Here is a 19849-nt window from a genome sequence, read left to right as displayed (position 1 = left end):
AAGAGATTGAGGGAAGTTATGGGTAACTAATTTTATCTTGCTTTGTGAACTGAAATGCCTCCCTACCACAGGTTCAAATCATCTGTGTGCAACATGGTGTACCCTAAACCTAGACAAGAATACTACAGGTAACATGACTATATATGGTTGGGGTTGCATCCTAATAATCGCTTTCCTCCTGAAGTGTGCACTCGTTCACTACTCGACACAAATTTAAAAGCATTTGATTGGCTCTAGAGGGAGTTTGCATAGACCAGTAATGTCCATTCAAATCATGAAGGGAAGTGAACAAGTGCACACTTCGGGAGAAAGGAGCGCTATTTGGGATGCTACCCTTGGTCCCTCGCTCCATCGGTTTATACCAGTCCATTTCTTCTGTTGCACATCGTAGTCACGTGAGTGTAACAAACTATTTCCAATTCGGTGATTTAATTTCTTAGCAATTCTCATCCATTGCACATATCCGACATGACCAATACCTTATTGAAGACATTCCCCGTATAATGTTTTCAGACTGAGGACACTGCGTAGGCGAATAAGCCTGCATAATAAGATTGGCACTTGGATGGTGGGTTCAAGGGATCTCAGATTTGTTTCCCTCGGCCACCACGGCATAATTGCATGCTCATCGCACGGGAAATAATGTACAGTATCGTATTTAAGTGTGTGTGTGTGTGTGTGTGGGGAGACACCGACGCCGCACATGCTCAGGCCACAGCTCAGCCTGCTGCTCCTCGTAGGCTCCTCCCTGGCGTGCGCGTGAGGAGAGAGGAGACCGAGATCCGCAAGCGGTTCAGAGGGGGGGTGCGTCGCGCAGGCAGGACCGAGGAGGAATCACCACAGCCCCGGCCGGGACTGCCAGACCCGACCCGCTGGATCCCTGGAGGAACGGAGAGAACACGTCGCCCAAGGGAGAGGAGCTCTGTTCAGGTAACAGTGGAAAACAACACCGCCTCAGTCGCATTAGGGACCTCAGGTGCCGCTGTTGTAATCCGCGCAATACGCTTTGACGGCTGTGTGGTGATGAGGAGACTGCGACTGTGGTTGGAAAGAAAATACAGTAGGTTAGGCATGCGAGCTGCTGTCGCGACGTGTGTTGTCCTCAAAGCACGGGAGATACGCGAGACATGATCCCATTTACGCCTCGCCGAGCCGCATTCAGTTCACTAAGCGTTCCGCTCGAGGGGGCAATTTGACCGGTCGCGTGCTGTGGGCTACCGCGCGCGACGGAAGCAGTGCATGATGTGCTTACCAGCCAGGTTTTGCGCTGCCCACAATAGGCGACAGAATAACAACATATTATCCCATAAAATAATAGCCTATCCCTGTTGTTGAAGTAGCCTACTTCAACCGTGATTTCTAGCTACAATTTGCCATTGCTGATGTAAAACCCTACTTTCTTATTTATGCCATCCAGCAGGGTTCGCGCCGGAGTGGCGCTTTATTTGACAATCGAGTTATTTCGGAAGATTGCATTGCTAGCTTGCTACTCCGGAGATGCGAACACCCACGCGCATCCCGTCGTCTCCCTTAGCTACCAGAAGCAGCTGCTCCGAAATTATAAACGTATTGTTATAATGTTAATGGTCTACACCGATAATCTCAAACCTGAACAGTTCCATACAGACTTGAGTAAATGCCCTACTGTTATTGGCAGATTTACATCAATGGCCAGATCTAATGCAGAACACCAACAGTACTTTGAAAAATAAGAAATATCTACTATAAACCTGACTTTCTGTCATATGCTAGCCATTTGTCAAACCATATGTCATCTGACAGGTGTTGAATAACATACAACTAACTCCCTTGCTGATTCTTATATGTAGGTCTATGTGAAACCATATACTGGATGAAAGCGCTCTCTCATGTAAGTATCCAATTTTTCCAATAATGCACTCTTTTACTCATGAATCATATAGGCAAGCCTTTTAGTTATAGACAATTATGATGCCTTAGTTACAAGGTAATCACATGGCTGGTGGTTTAGGAGTGACTGTTGAGGAAACAGAACATTCAGATAGAAATGTGTTTTGTAGAGCATAAATGATTGTCTTTCAGATAGAAATAGGGAACCATGTCTGCTCGATTCATTCTTTTTCTATCTGCAACCTTCAGAGCATTTAACATCACTGAATAAAACCCTGGTGTCAGATGCATGGATTGGCCAGCTAGTGGCTGGCTAAAGGATACTGCAGAGAGGAAGAAAGGATGACATGATGCTGCTGGCTGGGATAGCCCTCCTCATAACACATTCATGGAGAGGGAGGGGCGAGGGGGAAGGCCCTGCCTGCCTGTGGTGCACCCCTCCACCAGCCAACCAGTGCAGATATCCTCTTAGTTGTTTTATTTCTTTCTCTCTGCGCTACCACAGTCAGGGATGGAAAGAGAGATTCCCCTATTTCTATCTCTCTGTACATTACCACACCACCAAAGAGAAAGAGGGGGATCTCCCTTCCCATTTCTCTTGCTCTCTCTCGTCCCACCCCTCTGTCTGTCTTTTTCGGTCTTGATGTTCTAGTAGTCTATCAAATTAACCCTTGCAACGAGGAACTATATATGTGCATTTTTAATTTTCACAGGATTACTGATTTTGTGTATCAGGAGTTTATTGTAAAATAGAAATGTTCTGTACATGTCAGTTCATAGTTGTATGTAATCTCAAAATTCTGAATGATTCATTTTGACAACTTGAAATATCAAGCGTATGGGACGATCTGCCAGAAGATGATTCTGCGATAATTGGCTTTAAAGTTCAATCTTGTATTCTCTTTAATTTAACAACATGATTTGGGGTATTTAGACTACTATGGTAGAGCACATGGAACAGAACAAGGCTATGCTAATAACTACATTTGACAAAAATGTAGATAGAACCTTATAGTCCCAAGCTCTCTGTCATCACCAACATTTCCAAAACGGAGATAGGACTATACGGTTTTTCTTTGCAAAAACAAGATGGTGCTTTGAAAAAAGTGTTTCTGCATGAAGGTTAAATAAAATAAATGAATTAAGAGTATTATAGTATAGGCCTAGTCCAGTTTGGAGGGATTTAGATGTTTAAAAAAAAATCTAGTTCTCAAATCAAATTTGATTTGTCACATACACATGTTTAGCAGATGTTAATGCGAGTGTAGCGAAATGCTTGTGCTTCTAGTTCCGACAATGCAGTAATAACCAATGAGTAATCTAACCTAACAATTTCACAACAGCTACATTGTACAAACAAGGGTAAAAGGATGAAGAATATGTACATAAAGATATATGAATGAGTGATGGTACAGAATGGCATAGGCAAGATGCAGTAGATGGTATCGAGTTCAGTAGATACATATGAGATGGGTATGTAAACATTTTATTAAGTGGCATTGTTTAAAGTGGCTAGTGACACAGGTATTAATCAAATCAAATGTATTTATATAGCCCTTCTTACATCAGCTGATATCTCAAAGTGCTCTACAGAAACCCAGCCTAAAACCCCAAACAGCAAGCAATGTGGCTAGGAAAAACTCCCTAGAAAGGCCAAAACCTAGGAAGAAACCTAGAGGAACCAGGCTATGGGGGTGGCCAGTCCTCTTCTGGCTGTGCCGGGTGGAGATTATAACAGAACATGGCCAAGATGTTCAAATGTTCATAAATGACCAGCATGGTCAAATAATAATAATCACAGTAGTTGTCGAGGGTGCAGCAAGTCAGCACCTCAGGAGTAAATGTCAGTTGGCTTTTCATAGCCGATCATTAAGAGTATCTCTACCGCTCCTGCTGTCTCTAGAGAGTTGAAAACAGCAGGTCTGGGACAGGTAGCACGTCCGGTGAACAGGTAAGGGTTCCATAACCGCAGGCAGAACAGTTGAAACTGGAGCAGCAGCACGGCCAGGTGGACTGGGGACAGCAAGGAGTCATCATGCCAGGTAGATCTGAGGCATGGTCCTAAGGCTCAGGTCCTCCGAGAGAGAGAGAGAAAGAAAGAGAGAATTAGAGATAGCATACTTAAATTCACACAGGACACCAGATAAGACACTCCAGATATAACAAACTGACCCTAGCCCCCCGACACAAACTACTGCAGCATAAACACTGGAGACTGAGACCGGAGGGGTCAGGAAACACTGTGGCCCCATCCGATGATACCCCCGGACAGGACCAAACAGGCAGGGTATAACCCCACCCACTTTGCCAAAGCTCAGCCCCCACACCACTAGAGGGATATCTTCAACCACCAACTTACCATCCTGAGACAAGTTCGAGTATAGCCCACAAAGAGCTCCGCCACGGCACAACCCAAGGGGGGGCGCCAACCCAGACAGCAAGATCACGTCAGTGACTCAACCCACTCAAGTGACTCACCCCTACTAGGGACGGCATGGAAGAGCACCAGTAAGCCAGTGACTCAGCCCCTGTAATAGGGTTAGAGACAGAGAATCCCAGTGGAGAGAGGGGAACCGGCCAGGCAGAGACCGCAAGGGCGGTTCTTTGCTCCAGAGCCTTTCTGTTCACCTTCACACTCCTGGGCCAGACTACACTCAATCATATGACCCACTGAAGAGATGAGTCTTCAGTAAAGACTTAAAGGTTGAGACCGAGTCTGCGTCTCTCACATGGTTAGGCAGACCATTCCATAAAAATGGAGCTCTACAGGAGAAAGCCCTGCCTCCAGCTGTTTGCTTAGAAATTGTAGGGACAATTAGGAGGCCTGCGTCTTGTGATCGTAGCGTACGTGTAGGTATGTACGGCAAGATCAAATTGGAAAGATAGGTAGGAGCAAGCCCTTGTAATGCTTTGTAGGTTAGCAGTAAAACCTTGAAATCAGCCCTTGTCTTAACAGGAAGCCAGTGTAGGGAGGCTAGCACTGGAGTAATATGATCAAATTTTTTGGTTCTAGTCAGGATTCTAGCAGCCGTATTTAGCACTAACTGAAGTTTATTTAGTGCTTTATCCGGGTAGTCGGAAAGTAGGGCATTGCAGTAGCCTAACCTAGAAGTGACAAAAGCATGGATTAATTCTGCATCATTTTTGGACAGAAAGTTAGATTTTTGCAATGTTACGTAGATGGAAAAAAGCTGTCCTTGAAACAGTCTTGATATGTTCGTCGAAAGAGAGATCAGGGTCCAGAGTAACACCGAGGTCCTTCAGTTTTATTTGAGACGACTCAACCATCAAGATTAATTGTCAGATTCAACAGAAGATCTCTTTGTTTCTTGGGACCTAGAACAAGCATCTCTGTTTTGTCCAAGTTTAAAAGTAGAAAGTTTGCAGCCATCCACTTCCTTATGTCTGAAACACAGGCTTCTAGCGAGTGCAATTTTGGGGCTTCACCATCTTTCATTAAAATGTACAGCTGTGTGTCATCCGCATAGCAGTGAAAGTTAAGATTGTTTTTGAATGACATCCCCAAGAGGTAAAATACAGTGACAACAATAGTGGTCCTAAAATGGAACCTTGGAACACTGAAATGTACAGTTGATTTGTCAGAGGACAAACTATTCACAGAGATTTGATACACTGCCGATTTTGCAGGTTTTCCTACTTACAAAGCATGTAGAGGTCTGTCATTTTTAGCATAGGTACACTTCAACTGTGAGACGGAATCTAAAACAAAAATCCAGAAAATCACATTGTATGATTTTTAAGTAATTAATTTTATTGCATGACATAAGTATTTGATACATCAGAAAAGCAGAACTTAATATTTTGTACAGAAACCTGTGTTTGCAATTACAGAGATCATAGGTTTCCTGTAGTTCTTGACCAGGTTTACACAAGCTGCAGGAGGGATTTGGAACCACACCTCCATACAGACCTTCTCCAGGTCCTTCAGATTTCGGGGCTGTCGCTGGGCAATACGGACTTTCAGCTCCCTCCAAAGATTTTCTACATACATGGCCCCATCCATCCTCCCCTCAATACGGTGCAGTCATCCTGTCCCCTTTGCAGAAAAGCATCCCCAAAGAATGATGTTTCCACCTCAATGCTTCATGGTTGGGATGGTGTTCTTGGGGTTGTACTTATCCTTCTTCTTCCTCCAAACACGGCAAGTGGAGTTTAGACCGTCAGGGTAGCCTAGTGGTTAGAGCGTTGGACTAGTAACTGAAAGGTTGCAAGTTCATATCCCCGAGCTGACAAGGTACAAATCTGTCGTTCTGCCCCTGAACAGGCAGTTAACCCACTGTTCCTAGGCCGTCATTGAAAATAATAATTTGTTCTTAACTGACTTGCCTGGTTAAAGGTTAAAAAAAATACCAAAAAGCTCTATTTTTGTCTCATCAGACCACATGACCCTCTCCCATTCCTCCTCTGGATCATCCAGATGGTCATTGGCAAACTTCAGACGGGCCTGGACATGCGCTGGCTTGAGCAGGGGGACCTTACGTGCGCTGCAGGATTTTAATCCATGACGGCGTAGTGTGTTACTAATGGTTTTCTTTGAGACTCTGGCCCCAGCTCTCTTCAGGTAATTGACCAGGTCCTGCCGTGTAGTTCTGGGCTGATCCCTCACCTTCCTCATGATCATTGATGCCCCACGAGGTGAGATCTTGCATGGAGCCCCAGACCGAGGGTGATTGGCCGTCATCGTGAACATCTTCCATTTTCTAATAATTGCGCCAACAGTTGTTGCCTTCTCACCAAGCTGCTTGCCTATTGTTCTGTAGCCCATCCCAGCCTTGTGCAGGTCTACAATTGTATCCCTGATGTCCTTACACAGCTCTCTGGTCTTGGCCATTGTGGAGAGGTTGGAGGCTGTTTGAGTGTGTGGACAGGTGTCTTTTATACAGGTAACGAGTGGAGAACAAGAGGGCTTCTTAAAGAAAAACGAACAGTTCTGTGAGAGCCGGAATTCTTACTGGTTGGTAGGTGATCAAATACTTATGTCATGCAATAAAATGCAAATTAATTACTTAAAAATCATACAATGTGATTTTCTGGATTTTTGTTTTAGATTCCATCTCTCACAGTTGAAGTGTACCTATGATAAAAAATTAGACCTCTACATGCTTTGTAAGTAGGAAAACCTGCAAAATCGGCAGTGTATCAAATATTTGTTCTCCCCACTGTACATATGAGATGAGTAATGTAGGGTATGTAAACATTATATTAAGTGGCATTGTTTAAAGTGGCTAGTGATACATTTTGTACATGTATGGCAGCAGCCACTCAATGTTAGTGGTGGCTGTTTAACAGTCTGATGGCCTTGAGATAGAAGCTGTTTTTCAGTCTCTCGGTCCCTGCTTTGATGCACCTGTACTGACCTCGCATTCTGGATGATAGCGGGGTGAACAGGCAGTGGCGCGGGTGGTTGTTGTCCTTGATGATCTTTATGGCCTTCCTGTGACATCGGGTGGTGTAGGTGTCCTGGAGGGGAGGTAGTTTGCCCCCGGTGATGTGTTGTGCAGACCTCACTACTTTCTGGAGAGCCTTATGGTTGTGGGCGGAGCAGTTGCCGTATCAGGCGGTGATACAGCCCGACAGGATGCTCTCCATTGTGCATCTGTAAAAGTTTGAGTGCTTTTGGCGACATGCCAAATTTCTTCAGCCTCCTGAGGTTGAAGAGGCGCTGCTGCTGTACCGTCTTCACCACACTGTCTGTGTGGGTGGACCAATTCAGTTTGTCTGATGTGTACGCCGAGGAACTTAAAACTTAGTACGTCAATGTAGATAGGAGGGTGCTCCCTCTGCTGTTTCCTGAAGTCCACGATCATCTCCTTTGTTTTGTTGACGTTGAGTGTGAGGTTATTTTCCTGACACTACACTCCGAGGACCCTGACCTCCTCCCTGTAAGCCGTGTCGTTGTTGGTAATCAAGCCTACCACTGTCGTGTCTGCAAACTTGATGAATGAGTTGGAGGCGTGCATGGCCACGCAGTCGTGGGTGAACAGGGAGTACAGGAGAGGGCTCAGAACGCACCCTTGTGGGGCCCCAGTGTTGAGGATCAGCAGGGTGGAGATGTTGTTACCTACCCTCACCACCTGGGGGCTGCCCGTCAGGAAGTCCAGGACCCAGTTGCACAGGGCGGGGGGTCTCGAGCTTGATGACGAGTTTGGAAGATACTATGGTGTTAAATGCTGAGCTGTAGTCGATGAACAGCATTCTCACATAAATATTCCTCTTGTCCAGATGGGTTAGGGCAGTGTGGTTGCGTCGTCTGTGGACCTATTGAGGCGGTAAGCAAATTGGAGTGGGTCTAGTGTGTCAGGTAGGGTGGAGGTGGTATGGTCCTTGACTAGTCTCTCAAAGCACTTTATGACGACGGAAGTGAGTGCTATGGGGCGGTAGTCGTTTAGCTCAGTTAGCTTTCTTGGGAACAGGAACAATGGTGGCCCTCTTGAAGCATGTGGGAACAGCAGACTGGGATAAGGATTGATTTAATATGTCCGTAATCACACCAGCCATCTGGTCTGCGCATGCTCTGAGGACGTGGCTGGGGATGCTGTCTGGGCTGTAGCCTTGCGAGGGTTAACACATTTAAATGTTTTACTTACGTTGGCTGCAGTGAAGGAGAGTCACAGGTTTTGGTAGCGGGCCGTGTCAGTGGCATTGTATTGTCCTCAAAGCGAGCAAAGAAGTTGTTTAGTCTGTCTGGGAGCAAGATATCCTGGTCCGCGACGGGGCTGGTTTTCTTTTTGTAATCTGTGATTGACTGTAGACCCTGCCACATACCTCTCGTGCCTGAGCCGTTGAATTGTGACTCTACTTTGTCTCTATAATGATGCTTCGCTTGTTTGATTGCCTTGCGGAGAGAATAGTGTTACGCACGCCTCTATGAAGAGGGAACGCAACACCCTGCTACAACTAAACTCTCCGTGAAGCGAAAAAGGTATGGACTGTAGGTGCAAGTAAGGATGACAACAGGCAGAATGTGGTACCGTTTACAAGGACTTTATTCCTTTACACAGTAATATGGGGAAAAGGGGCTGGACGGAACCAAAGCAAAGAAAGTAAATCTCAAAGCCCCCCCTCTCCTATCTTACCTGCCTACCCACTACTTACCTAATTTAGCACCACCTGGTGCCCTAACCAAAATACAGGGGGTGGTCTGCCCAGGTCTTACCTATTGTGCATAGACAATGAATATACTACGGGTATATGTATGCCCGCGGGCCTCTTGCCTAAACACTCCCAAGGTGCCTTCTCCTTTCCCCCTGTGAACAAATGAAACAGAATATTAAACAATTTCACAAACAAACTAAGAAACAAAGGACATCAAATAAGCTCCATCTGAGCAACAAACTCACAAAACATACCAACTTCCCAGCAATGAACTCCCAGCAAGATCAACCTCTAGCAAAATCTCTGCAATGACCTCCCAGAAAATATCTCTCCTGAGCAGAACACTGGCTTTTATATAGCTTCAGAATTAATGTGTAATTGGAGACAGCTGTGTCACGAGGGGGCGGGGTCAGCGCTCCAATTAGCCCTGGAGTCGACCAATCAGCTGCTCTAAGGGATTTCAGGAAGCCATTTCCTGAAATAAACACATGCAAATACACAAACTACAACACATAATCTGGGGAACGTAACAAATAGCTACACTGTTTGTATTTGGTCATGTTTCTGGTCACCTTGCCCTGGTTAAAAGCAGTGGTTCGCGCTTTCAGTTTCGAGTGAATGCTGCCATCAATCCACGGTTTCTGGTTGGGGAATGTTTTAATAGTTGCTGTGGGTACAACATCGCCAATGCACTTGCTAATGAACTCGCTCACCGAATCAGCGTATTCGTCAATGTTGTTGTTTGACGCAATGAAGCGTGGAATCAGGTTGGTCGGACCAGCGTTCAACAGACCTGAAAGTGGGATCTTCCTGTTTTAGTTTCTGTCTATAGGCTGGAAGCAACTAAATGGAGTTGTGGTCAGCTTTTCCGAAAGGAGGGTGGGGGAGGGCCTTATATGCATCGCGGAAGTTAAAATAACAATGATCCAGGGTTTTACCAGCCCTGGTAGCACAATCGATATGCTGATAGAATTTAGGGAGTCTTGTTTTCAGATTAGCCTTGTTAAAATCTTCAGCTACAATGGAGCAGTTCTAAATCTGTTCTAAAGTTGTTAAAATCAAATATTATTTGTCACATGCGCCATACACAACAGGTTACCTTACAGTGAAATGCTTAATTACAAGCCCTTAACCTCTATAGTTGAGCTAATGTAGGCTAATGTGATTTGCATGAGGTTGTAAGAAACCCCAAAAAATCCCAGGACATAGACATCTGATATGGGCAGAAAGCTTAAATTCTTGTTAGTCTAACTGCACTGTTCAATTTACAGTAGGTATTACAGTGAAATAATACCAATCTATTGTTTGAGTAGTGCACAATTATGAACTTGAAAATGTATGAATAAACCAATTAGGCACATTTGGACAGTCTTGATACAACAGTTTAAAAAGACATACAATGGTTCATTGGATCAGTCTAAAACTGTGCACATTCACTGCTGCCATCTACATTGCGCATGAGCTGGAATAATACATTAGGGCCTTTCTCTTGCCTTTAAAAGATGAAGGTACAATTATGTTTTTCTCTTAGTATCTTTTTACCAGATCTAATGTGTTATTCTCCTACATTCATTTCACATTTCCACACCATTCAAAGTGTTTCCTTTCAAATGATATCAAGAACATGCATATCCTTGCTTCAGGTCCTGAGCTACAGGCATTTAGATTTGGGTGTCATTTAAGCTGAAACTTTAAAAAAAGGGGCAAATCCTTTAAGAAGAAACTGTATTCTGGGTAGCCATTTGATTAGCTGTTCAGAAGTCTTATGGCTTGGGGGTAGAAGCTGTAACCTCTCTGGGATATGTGGGACGCTAGCGTCAAATAAATTACTATAAAAATCAAACTTTCATTAAATCACACATGCAAGATAGCAAATTAATGCTACACTTGTTGTGAATCCAGCCCAACATGTCAGATTTCAAAAAGGCTTTTCGGTAAAAGCAAACAATGCTATTATCTGAGGATAGCTGTTCCGAATCCCTTTTGGCCCGACAGTCTAGGGTGGATGGTAATGAGACCCGTAACATAACTCATGCAAATTATTATTGTGACAAAGTAAAAGTGTGAACGAAATAACCACGACAACAGAAATCTACCGTCAAACTCCAGGTTTATTTATAAACACACGGTAATGGGGGGAGCAGGAAAAGGGGCTGAGCTGGACCCAAGGAAAGAAACAAATATACAAAAACACCCCTAAGCTAGACTAGCCTACTTTAACAACAGCTAACTAACCAAAAATACAGTGGGTGGTCCGCCCAGTTCTAACTAGTGTATTTAACAAAGTTCACCTACGGGTAGTGTATGCCCATGGGCGACTTATCTTGGTTTCCCCCTTTTCCCACCAGCAACAAACAAACACCATAACCAAAAACAATACTCACAGGTGATGAAAGTGCTATGGAGGTGCTCAAACAAAAGAGAGGTTAAGACACAAAGCGAGAGTGAAACACAGAGACCTACAGACATGGCATTTACAGAGAGATTGAGCTCTAGAGCAAACAAATGATGGGGTTTTTAAACCATGGGGAAGGAACTGTGATAGGGTAGGAAATAGGAGGAGGTGTGTCTTCTGATTGATGATTGATTGTTGACTGATTGGGGAGTGATGATTTTCACCTGTGAGGGGAGAAGGAGAGAAAAGAAACACACACACAGGATACACACACACACAGGATAACTGTATCCGTAACAATAGCACCTCCGTAAACAAAGAGAGAAACCATATTTCAACCCTGCAGGCGCGACACAAAATGCAGAACTAAAAATATAATTCATGCCTTACCTTTGACGAGCTTCTTTTGTTGGCACTCCAATATGTCCCATAAACATCACAAATGGTCCTTTTGTTCAATTAATTCCGTCGTTATATATCTAAAATGTCCATTTATTTGGCGTGTTTGATCCAGAAAAACACTGGTTCCAACTTGCGCAACGTGACTACAAAATATCTCAGAAGTTACCTGTAAACTTTGCCAAAACATTTCAAACTACTTTTGTAATACAACTTTAGGTATTTTTTAACGTAAATAATCAATACAATTGAAGACGGGATGATCTGTGTTCAATACAAGAGGAAAACAAACTGTAGCTAGCTTTCTGGTCACGCGCCTCTATCTAACAGTACACTTCAAGTGACCCTTGTTCAAGATGGCCATACTTCTTCATTACACAAAGGAAAAACCTCAACCAATTTCTATAGACTGTTGACATCCATTGGAAGAGTGACCTCAAAAACAAAATCTGAATGGTTTGTCCTCGGGGTTTCGCCTGCTAAATAAGTTCTGTTATACTCACAGACATGATTCAAACAGTTTTAGAAATGTCAGTGTTTTCTATCCAAATCTACTAATAATATGCATATCTTATCTTCTGGGGATGAGTAGCAGGCAGTTGATTTTGGGCATGCATTTCATCCGGACGTGAAAATACTGCCCCGTCACCAAGAAGTTAAGAAACCTTTTGGATCTAGACTTGGCACTCCTGTACCACCTGCCATGCGGTAGCAGAGAGAACAGCCTATGACTAGGGTGGCTGGAGTCTTTGACAATATTTAGGGCCTTCCTCTGACACCGCCTGGTATAGAGGTCCTGGATAGCAGGAAGCTTGGCCCGAGTGATGTACTGGGCCATACGCATTACTCTCTAATGCCTTGTGGTCAGAGGCCGAACAGTTGCCATATAAAGCTGAGATGCAATCAGTCCGGATGCTCTCGATAGTGCAGCTGTAGAACTTTTTGAGGATCTGAGGACCCATGCCAAATCTTTTCAGTCTCCTGAGGGGGAATAGGTTTTGTCGTGCCCTCTCCACGACTGTCTTGGTGTGTTTGAACTATGATAGTTGAACTTGAAGCTCTCAACCTGCTCCACTGCAGCCCCATTAATATTGGGGGCATGCTCATTCCTCCTTTTCCTGTTGTCCACAATCATCTCCTTTGTCTTGGTCACTTTGAGAGGTTGCTATCCTGGCACCACACAGCCAGGTCTCTGACCTGCTCCCTATAGGCTGTCTCATACTTGTCAGTGATCAGTCCTACCACTGTTGTATCATCTGCAAACTTAATGATTGGTGTTGGAGTAGTGCCTGGCCATGCAGTCATGAGTGAACAAGGAGTACAGGAGGGGACTGAGTACACAACCCTGAGCGGCCCCATGTTGAGTATCAGTGTGGCGGATGTGTTGTTACCTACCCTTACCAGCTAGGGGTGGTCTGTCAAGAAGTCCAGAATCCAGTTACAGAGGGAGGTGTTTAGTCCCAGGTTCCTTAGCTTAGCGATGAGCTTTGAGGGCACTATGGTGTTGAACGCTGAGCTGTAGTCAATGAATAGCATTCTCATGTAGGTGTTCCTTTTGTCCAGGTGGGAAAGGGCAGTGTGGAGTGCAATAGAGATTGCATGATCTGTTGGGGCGGTATGCAAATTGGAGTGGGTCTAGGGTTTCTGAGATAATGGTGTTGATGTGCTCCATGAGCAGCCTTTCAAAGAACTTCATGGCTACAGATGTGAGTGATTTGGGTCGATAGTGATTTAGGTAGGTTACCTTAGTGTTCTTGGGACTATGGTGGTCTGCTTGAAACATGTTGGTATTACAGACTCAGACAGGGACAGGTTGAAAATGTCAGTGAAGGCACTTGCCCGTTTGTCAGCGCATGCTCGGAGTGCACATCCTGGTAATCCGTCTGGCCTTGTGAATGTTGACCTGTTTAAAGGTCTTACGCACATCGGCTAAAGAGAGTGGGATCACAGTCGTCCGGATCAGCTGATGCTCTCATGCATGCATCTGTGTTGCTTACCTCGTGCGAGCATAGAAGTAATTTAGCTCGTCTGGAAGTCTTGCATCACTGGGCAGTTCGCAGCTGTGCCTCCCTTTTGTAGTCTGTAATAGTTTGCAAGCCCTGCCACATCCGACGAGCGTCGGAGCCGGTGTAGTATGATTCAATCTTAGTCCTGTATTGACGCTTTGCTTGTTTGATGGTTCGTCGGAGGGCATAGCAGGATTTCTTATAAGCATCCCGCTCCTTGAAAGCGGCAGCTCTACCCTTTAGCTCAGTGCGGCCTACCTGTAATCCATGGATTCTGGTTTGGGTATGTACGTACAGTCACTGTGGGGACGATGTCCTTGATGCACTTATTGATGAAGCCAGTAAATGATGTGGTATACTCCTCAATGTCATCAGAAGAATCCTGAAACATATTCCAGTCTGTGCTAGCAAAACAGTCCTTTAGCTTAGCATCTGCGCCATCTGACCACTTATTTATTGACCGAGTCACTGGTGCTTCCTGCTTTAGTTTTAGCTTGTAAGCACGAATCAGGAGGATAGAATTACGGTCAGATTTGCCAAATGGAGGGCGAGGGAGAGCTTCGTATGCGTCACTGTGTGTGATCTTGAGTTTATTTTCTCCTCTGGTTGCACATTTAACATGCTGATAGAAATTTGGTAAAACAGATTTAAGTTTCCCTGCATTAAAGTCCCTGGCCACTAGGAGCGTCACCTCAGGATAAGTGTTTTCCTGTTTGCTTATGGCTTTACACAGCTCATTGAGTGTGGTTTTAGTGCCAGCATCAATTTGTGGGAGTAAATAGACAGCTACGGAAAATAGTGTGGTCTACAGCTTATCATGAGATACTCTACCTCAGGCGAGGAAAACCTCGAGACTTCCTTAATATTAGATTTCGTGCACCAGCTGTTGTTTACAAATATACACAGACCGCCAACCCTTGTCTTAATGGAGGTGGCTGTTCTATCTTGCCAATGCAGCGTAGACCCCGCCAGCTGAATGTTATTCATTTCATTGTTCAGCCACGACTCATGAAACATAAGTTATTACAGTTTTTAATGTCCCTTTGGTAGGATATTTGCGATCGTAGCACGTCTATTTTGATATTCAATGATTGTACGTTGGCTAATAGGACTTATGGTAGAGGCAGATTACCCACTCGCCGTTGGATCCTTCCAAGGAACCCTGACCTACGTCCCCGATATCTCTGTCTCTTTGATGGGGATGTGGGCCTTGTCATGTGTCTGAAGTAAATCCTTTGTGTCCGACTCGTTAAAGAAAAATCTTTGTCCAGTATGAAGTGAGTAATTGCTGTCCTGATATCTAGAAGCCCGTTTTGGTCGTACGAGACGGTGGCAGAAACATTATGTACAAAATAAGTTACAAATAACGCAAAAAAACACACACAATTGCCTGCAGTTTTACGGTCTCCTAACCATTTCCTCCGGTGCCATTGGAATGTTTTGACAATGTTGAAACTGGTGATGTATGTTGTGGGACAGAAAATAGGCTTGTGGGCTAGCAAACTAAAGAGGTTCATTGTAGCTCGGCTAGGTAAGGGACTTCGCTGCATGGTCTGTGTATCTTTATTACAAGGTTCTGTAATATTACTGCAAACCAGTAAATTTCATATTTTTAAACTAATTTCTTTCTCATAATAGTCTCGCCATGAAGGTGATCATCACTGAGGGGAGATAATGTAGTAGGCATGGTACTGTCTGACTCTGTACTGCTGGTATGCATCTGATTTGAGCCAACAGATAAGTGAGATGGATTGGAATAATAATGCAGGTAGAGTAGCTTCCAGTCTTTACCAAAATATTACAGGTGATATGTTGTGGTGTTGGAGACTGTCTTGCTCTTGAAGTAAGCTTAGATGTGGAGAGGGAGGAATGTGAAGGAGAGAGGGATTTTCACTCTATAGCTGAATGTTCCAATATCCTCTTGTATATGTATTCTAAGAGCTCAGTGGGGTTGGGCGACTTAACCTTGCTCCTCCACAGTCTGAAGACTTGATTCGAAACAACCCCTGCTGAATGTTGACCAAAATCTTCCCAAGGCTGATTCAGTATGTTTACTGGTCATTGCAGTGTAAGACATGTCTTTATCGAACTCTGCAGCAGTGGTAGACGCTAATAGAAACCGATCAGATCATTTTCTTAGGACCTTACACACGTTGAACAGCTTTGAATTGAAACTCATGTCTAGAGAGTTTTTGAAGGCTCTTGTTTGAGAGACTATGTGAAGATACAATAAAAACGTGTGGACATGCAAGCATGTCTTCACATGGTGATGGGAACCCTGATAAGGAAATATCTTTCAGCTGAGAAAGAATGCCACCTACAAACTGGCTGACCTCAACGAATATATCAGATCTTGTCCTTCCAGCTGTGGAGGAGCAAGGTTCATTTGACGTCTCACCTCACATGAGATCTGGATCATTGAATTACTTCTCAGTTCCTAGTGATCTTAAGAGCATCCCCTCTTTTAGCCCAGAGAAGTTGGATTTGTTGCTGACACCCCTTCATAGAGTTTCTTCATCACTGGAACTTGGAAAGTGAAGTTCACTGGATGGTGTTGGAACTAGATGCCTGCATACAATCATTAGCTTGTGCACTAGTTACGTTACTGATGGACTTGACCAGGAATCCACTCACTGTTTGTGTGGCATTTCTCTTGATGTCTTCACTAGATATTGTTTTGATAGACAGACTGGTCAAAGATACTTTGGCCTTACTGCTGATAATGTCACTGGGACTTTGAGCTGACAACCATGACTTTACTTGGTGATGGGACTCCAGAGAAATTAGTCTCTAAAATATTGTCTGCTCTCATGTTTGCTTATCAGGGCCTCAAGATCTTCAACCATGCGATATCCATCCCAAAAATGATCATCTCAGTGAACGGTTGAGTTTCTAATTATAGTCATTTCAGCAAAATAACTGATTGCTGTTCTTTATGCACCTGAATGTTTCCTTTTTTTGTACGATTTTCATAGAACATTTGAGTTTACAATACAACACATACGAACGACAATATCACACAAAGGTCAATTACATTACATCTGCCCAGACCCACATGTGTACACCCCCATCACACCCCCATCCCCAGTGGACGCATCACTCTCTGCCACATGGCCTCAAACTGCACCATTTTGTTTCTCTCCGCCGCTCACGCACTTTGAACATTTAGATAACAATACATTTGTCCTTTCCATTGTGTTAATGACAGAGGATTGGTTGATTTAAAAATAAATAATAATAATTCTCCAGTTTTTATGTACATGTTTTTCCAAGATGATTGATGGGAAAAGTATGGTCCAACCAATCGGGTATCTCACTGCACCCTCGTATGCCATGTCTTGAAATATGCAGACAGACGGATTCAAAGTAAATTGACATTGTATTGCTTCTCACACCCAACTTTTTAACTCCATCCATAACTTTTGGACTATACAACATTCCCAGAAGGCATGGATTATTGAGTCATTGTTAGTTTTACACTTAAGATATGACTCTGCCGTTGTGCTGTAGAATTTGTGAATTTTGTCTCTTGTCTAATACATTCTATACGTGAGCTTATACTGGGTTAAGCGTATATATTTTAGTGAACTGTAATTTAGTTATGTTCCAAAATTCCCTCAGTCTTGTGCCAACATCCATTATTTTTAAGTCTTGGTTCCAATAGTAGTCGGTTGGATAAACTCTCTGCAAGGTTTCTTATAGCTTACCTATCATGTGAATATAATTTTCTGATTGAAATAGGATTCCCTCAAGATTGCTGTGATGTCCAAAGATTTCAAATCAAAATTGTGATATATAACTTTTAAGTTGCTTGTATTTTAAAATATTTGCATTGGTCAATCCAAAATAGCTTTTTAATGCTTTCATGGAAATAAGTATTTCCTATTACCAAGTCATTTACCCTTTTTATGCCTTTAGTTTTCCATGTGACCAATTTATTGGTGAATTCTGAAAAGCTATCCAAGGATTGTTCCATAGGGGTTTTTAGGGAGTGATATTGGTTCTTGTAGAATACATCAAATTTTCCATGTTATAGTGTTCTTAACTTTGAAGTTGATAATGTTCTTAGCTTTATCCTTTGAAAAAACATAAAAAGATTCTGAGAATGAGCGTAAGCGTTTTCAATATGTACCCATTGTTCCTCTTTAGTGCATGTAACAATATGTCTCAAGTAAAAGCATTGGATGGCGAATCAATACAATTGCAAGTCTGGAAGGTTAAAACCACCCTCAGACATAGGAAGATGTAAAACTTTATTTTTTGTTCGATGAGTTTTATTTGCCCATATAAAGTCTTATGACCGTGTGTACTTCTTTTAAAGAATGTTTTTGGTGGGGTAATTGGTCTTACCTAGAATAATTATAGAAACTTTGGGAGCCATGCCATTCTTAAGAGATGCATTCTACCTGTTAGATTTATGGGAAGATGTGTTCCATCGGTCTGCTGTCATATTGTTGAGTAATGGGATGGCTGTAGATCAAGGAGTATTCTCTTATTCTTATTGACATTATTTAGTTTTTTTTCTCACGTTAATTTTAATTTTATATCCTGAGGGTGCATTGAGGTTTCAATATTGGTCAGGTATATCAAGAGATTGTCTGCAAATAAGTTTACTTTATGTTCACCCATACTGATACCTGTTTATATTTGGATCCTGTCTAATTCTTTCTGCAAGCGCATCAATTTCACCTGAACATTTTCCACTGACGTTTATAGAAACCGTGTTGATTAATTCATTATTAAGAAATTATTATGATGTGATGTTTAATGCAATTACAAGGTAAAATAACTTGAATGCTTCAGATGACGAGGTCACTCAGAACACAGACAGGCAGATGTGGAGACTGGGAGAAGTTCCTATAGGATCAGAAGAGAAAGATCTGAGCATTCATAATAGCAGGATCTAACCATATTTTCTAGTCTCATTTAAGGAGTGAATAAATATCCACAAGTAATTGGGGATTCAAATGGATTTGTTAAGGTGACTAGATCTCTAATTCACACACACACAACTAGAACATATTTCCAGAAGTAAATGTGTGTGTGTGCTTGTTTAGTTGTCTAAAAGTATTTTATGCTTGTTTATTTTATTTATTTTACCTTTATTTTACTAGGCAAGTCAGTTAAGAACAAATTCTTATTTTCAATGAAGGCCTAGGAACAGTGGGTTAACTGCCTGTTCAGGGGCAGAACGACAGATTTGTACCTTGTCAGCTCGGGGATTCGAACTTGCAACCTTTCAGTTACTAGTCCAACGCTCTAACCACTAGGCTACCCTGGAAGAAGTAAGCTCCATGACTTGCTCCATTAGAAGTGTCTGCCAGAAGGCTATCCAGTAAAACAAACACTTATTACAAAGTAAAGATAATGATAATTATATGAATATTGTTAAATAGAAACATGTTTAGTATGCCTAACATTAGCCTATAGACCTGTTATTCAGATTCATCAACTTCTCTCCAATCAATTACATTTAGGCTTTAGGCCTATTAGCTGTTGATTGCAGCTGATCCATATACATGACCGTGTAAGTTCTTGAACCTTATCTCCGAGCTCCAGCCATCTACCCATTTGTGCTTGTGTAGTGTGGGAGAGAGTAGGCGTGTGCCAGCATGGGGGGTTTTCCGCTGTAGTCACGATCGAGACTCCTCTGCACCATCTGTGTCACATTCGGCCTCCAACTGCAACCTCATCATTTCCACAGGTATTCAGCTGATAAATGTAATCAGTGAGTCTGAATTTAATCAGTTGCCTTCATCAATATTAGGGGTAGGCTATTTATTTCATTATGACAATATCACATGTCGGTTTATCCATCAGTGAATAGGCTATTGATGGCAGATGTTGGTGATGGTCTCTATGTGAAGTAGATTTTTAGCAGATGTGAACACCTCTAAAAGCTAAATTAATAAATGTAAAAAATTGTGAGTAAGCATCGACAATTGTTTTCCAAAGGTCTGTATACTGTAGGTCAGGATCCATATTTATCAACCATCTCAGAGTAGGAGTGCAGATCTAGGATCAGGTTCCCCCTGTGCATGTAGTCTTTATTATTGTGATATAA

General features: G+C 43.0%; 1 protein-coding gene across 1 annotated transcript in view; it reads left to right on the top strand.

Moving 5' to 3' along the window:
* Positions 1 to 569: 569 nt before the first annotated feature.
* Positions 570 to 19849, top strand: part of LOC112228396 (calpain-5-like) — a 72084-nt gene continuing 52804 nt past the window's right edge. Inside the window, exons 1-2 of the mRNA XM_024393683.2 lie at positions 570 to 930; positions 1830 to 1870. Coding sequence (XP_024249451.1) covers positions 1869 to 1870 — 2 coding nt within the window. The 5' untranslated portion in view covers positions 570 to 930; positions 1830 to 1868. The remainder of the gene's footprint in view (positions 931 to 1829; positions 1871 to 19849) is intronic.

The sequence above is a fragment of the Oncorhynchus tshawytscha genome, linkage group LG30, assembly GCF_018296145.1.
Source record: "Oncorhynchus tshawytscha isolate Ot180627B linkage group LG30, Otsh_v2.0, whole genome shotgun sequence".
Lineage (NCBI taxonomy): Eukaryota > Metazoa > Chordata > Actinopteri > Salmoniformes > Salmonidae > Oncorhynchus > Oncorhynchus tshawytscha.
This window is presented reverse-complemented; position numbering and strand designations above follow the sequence as displayed.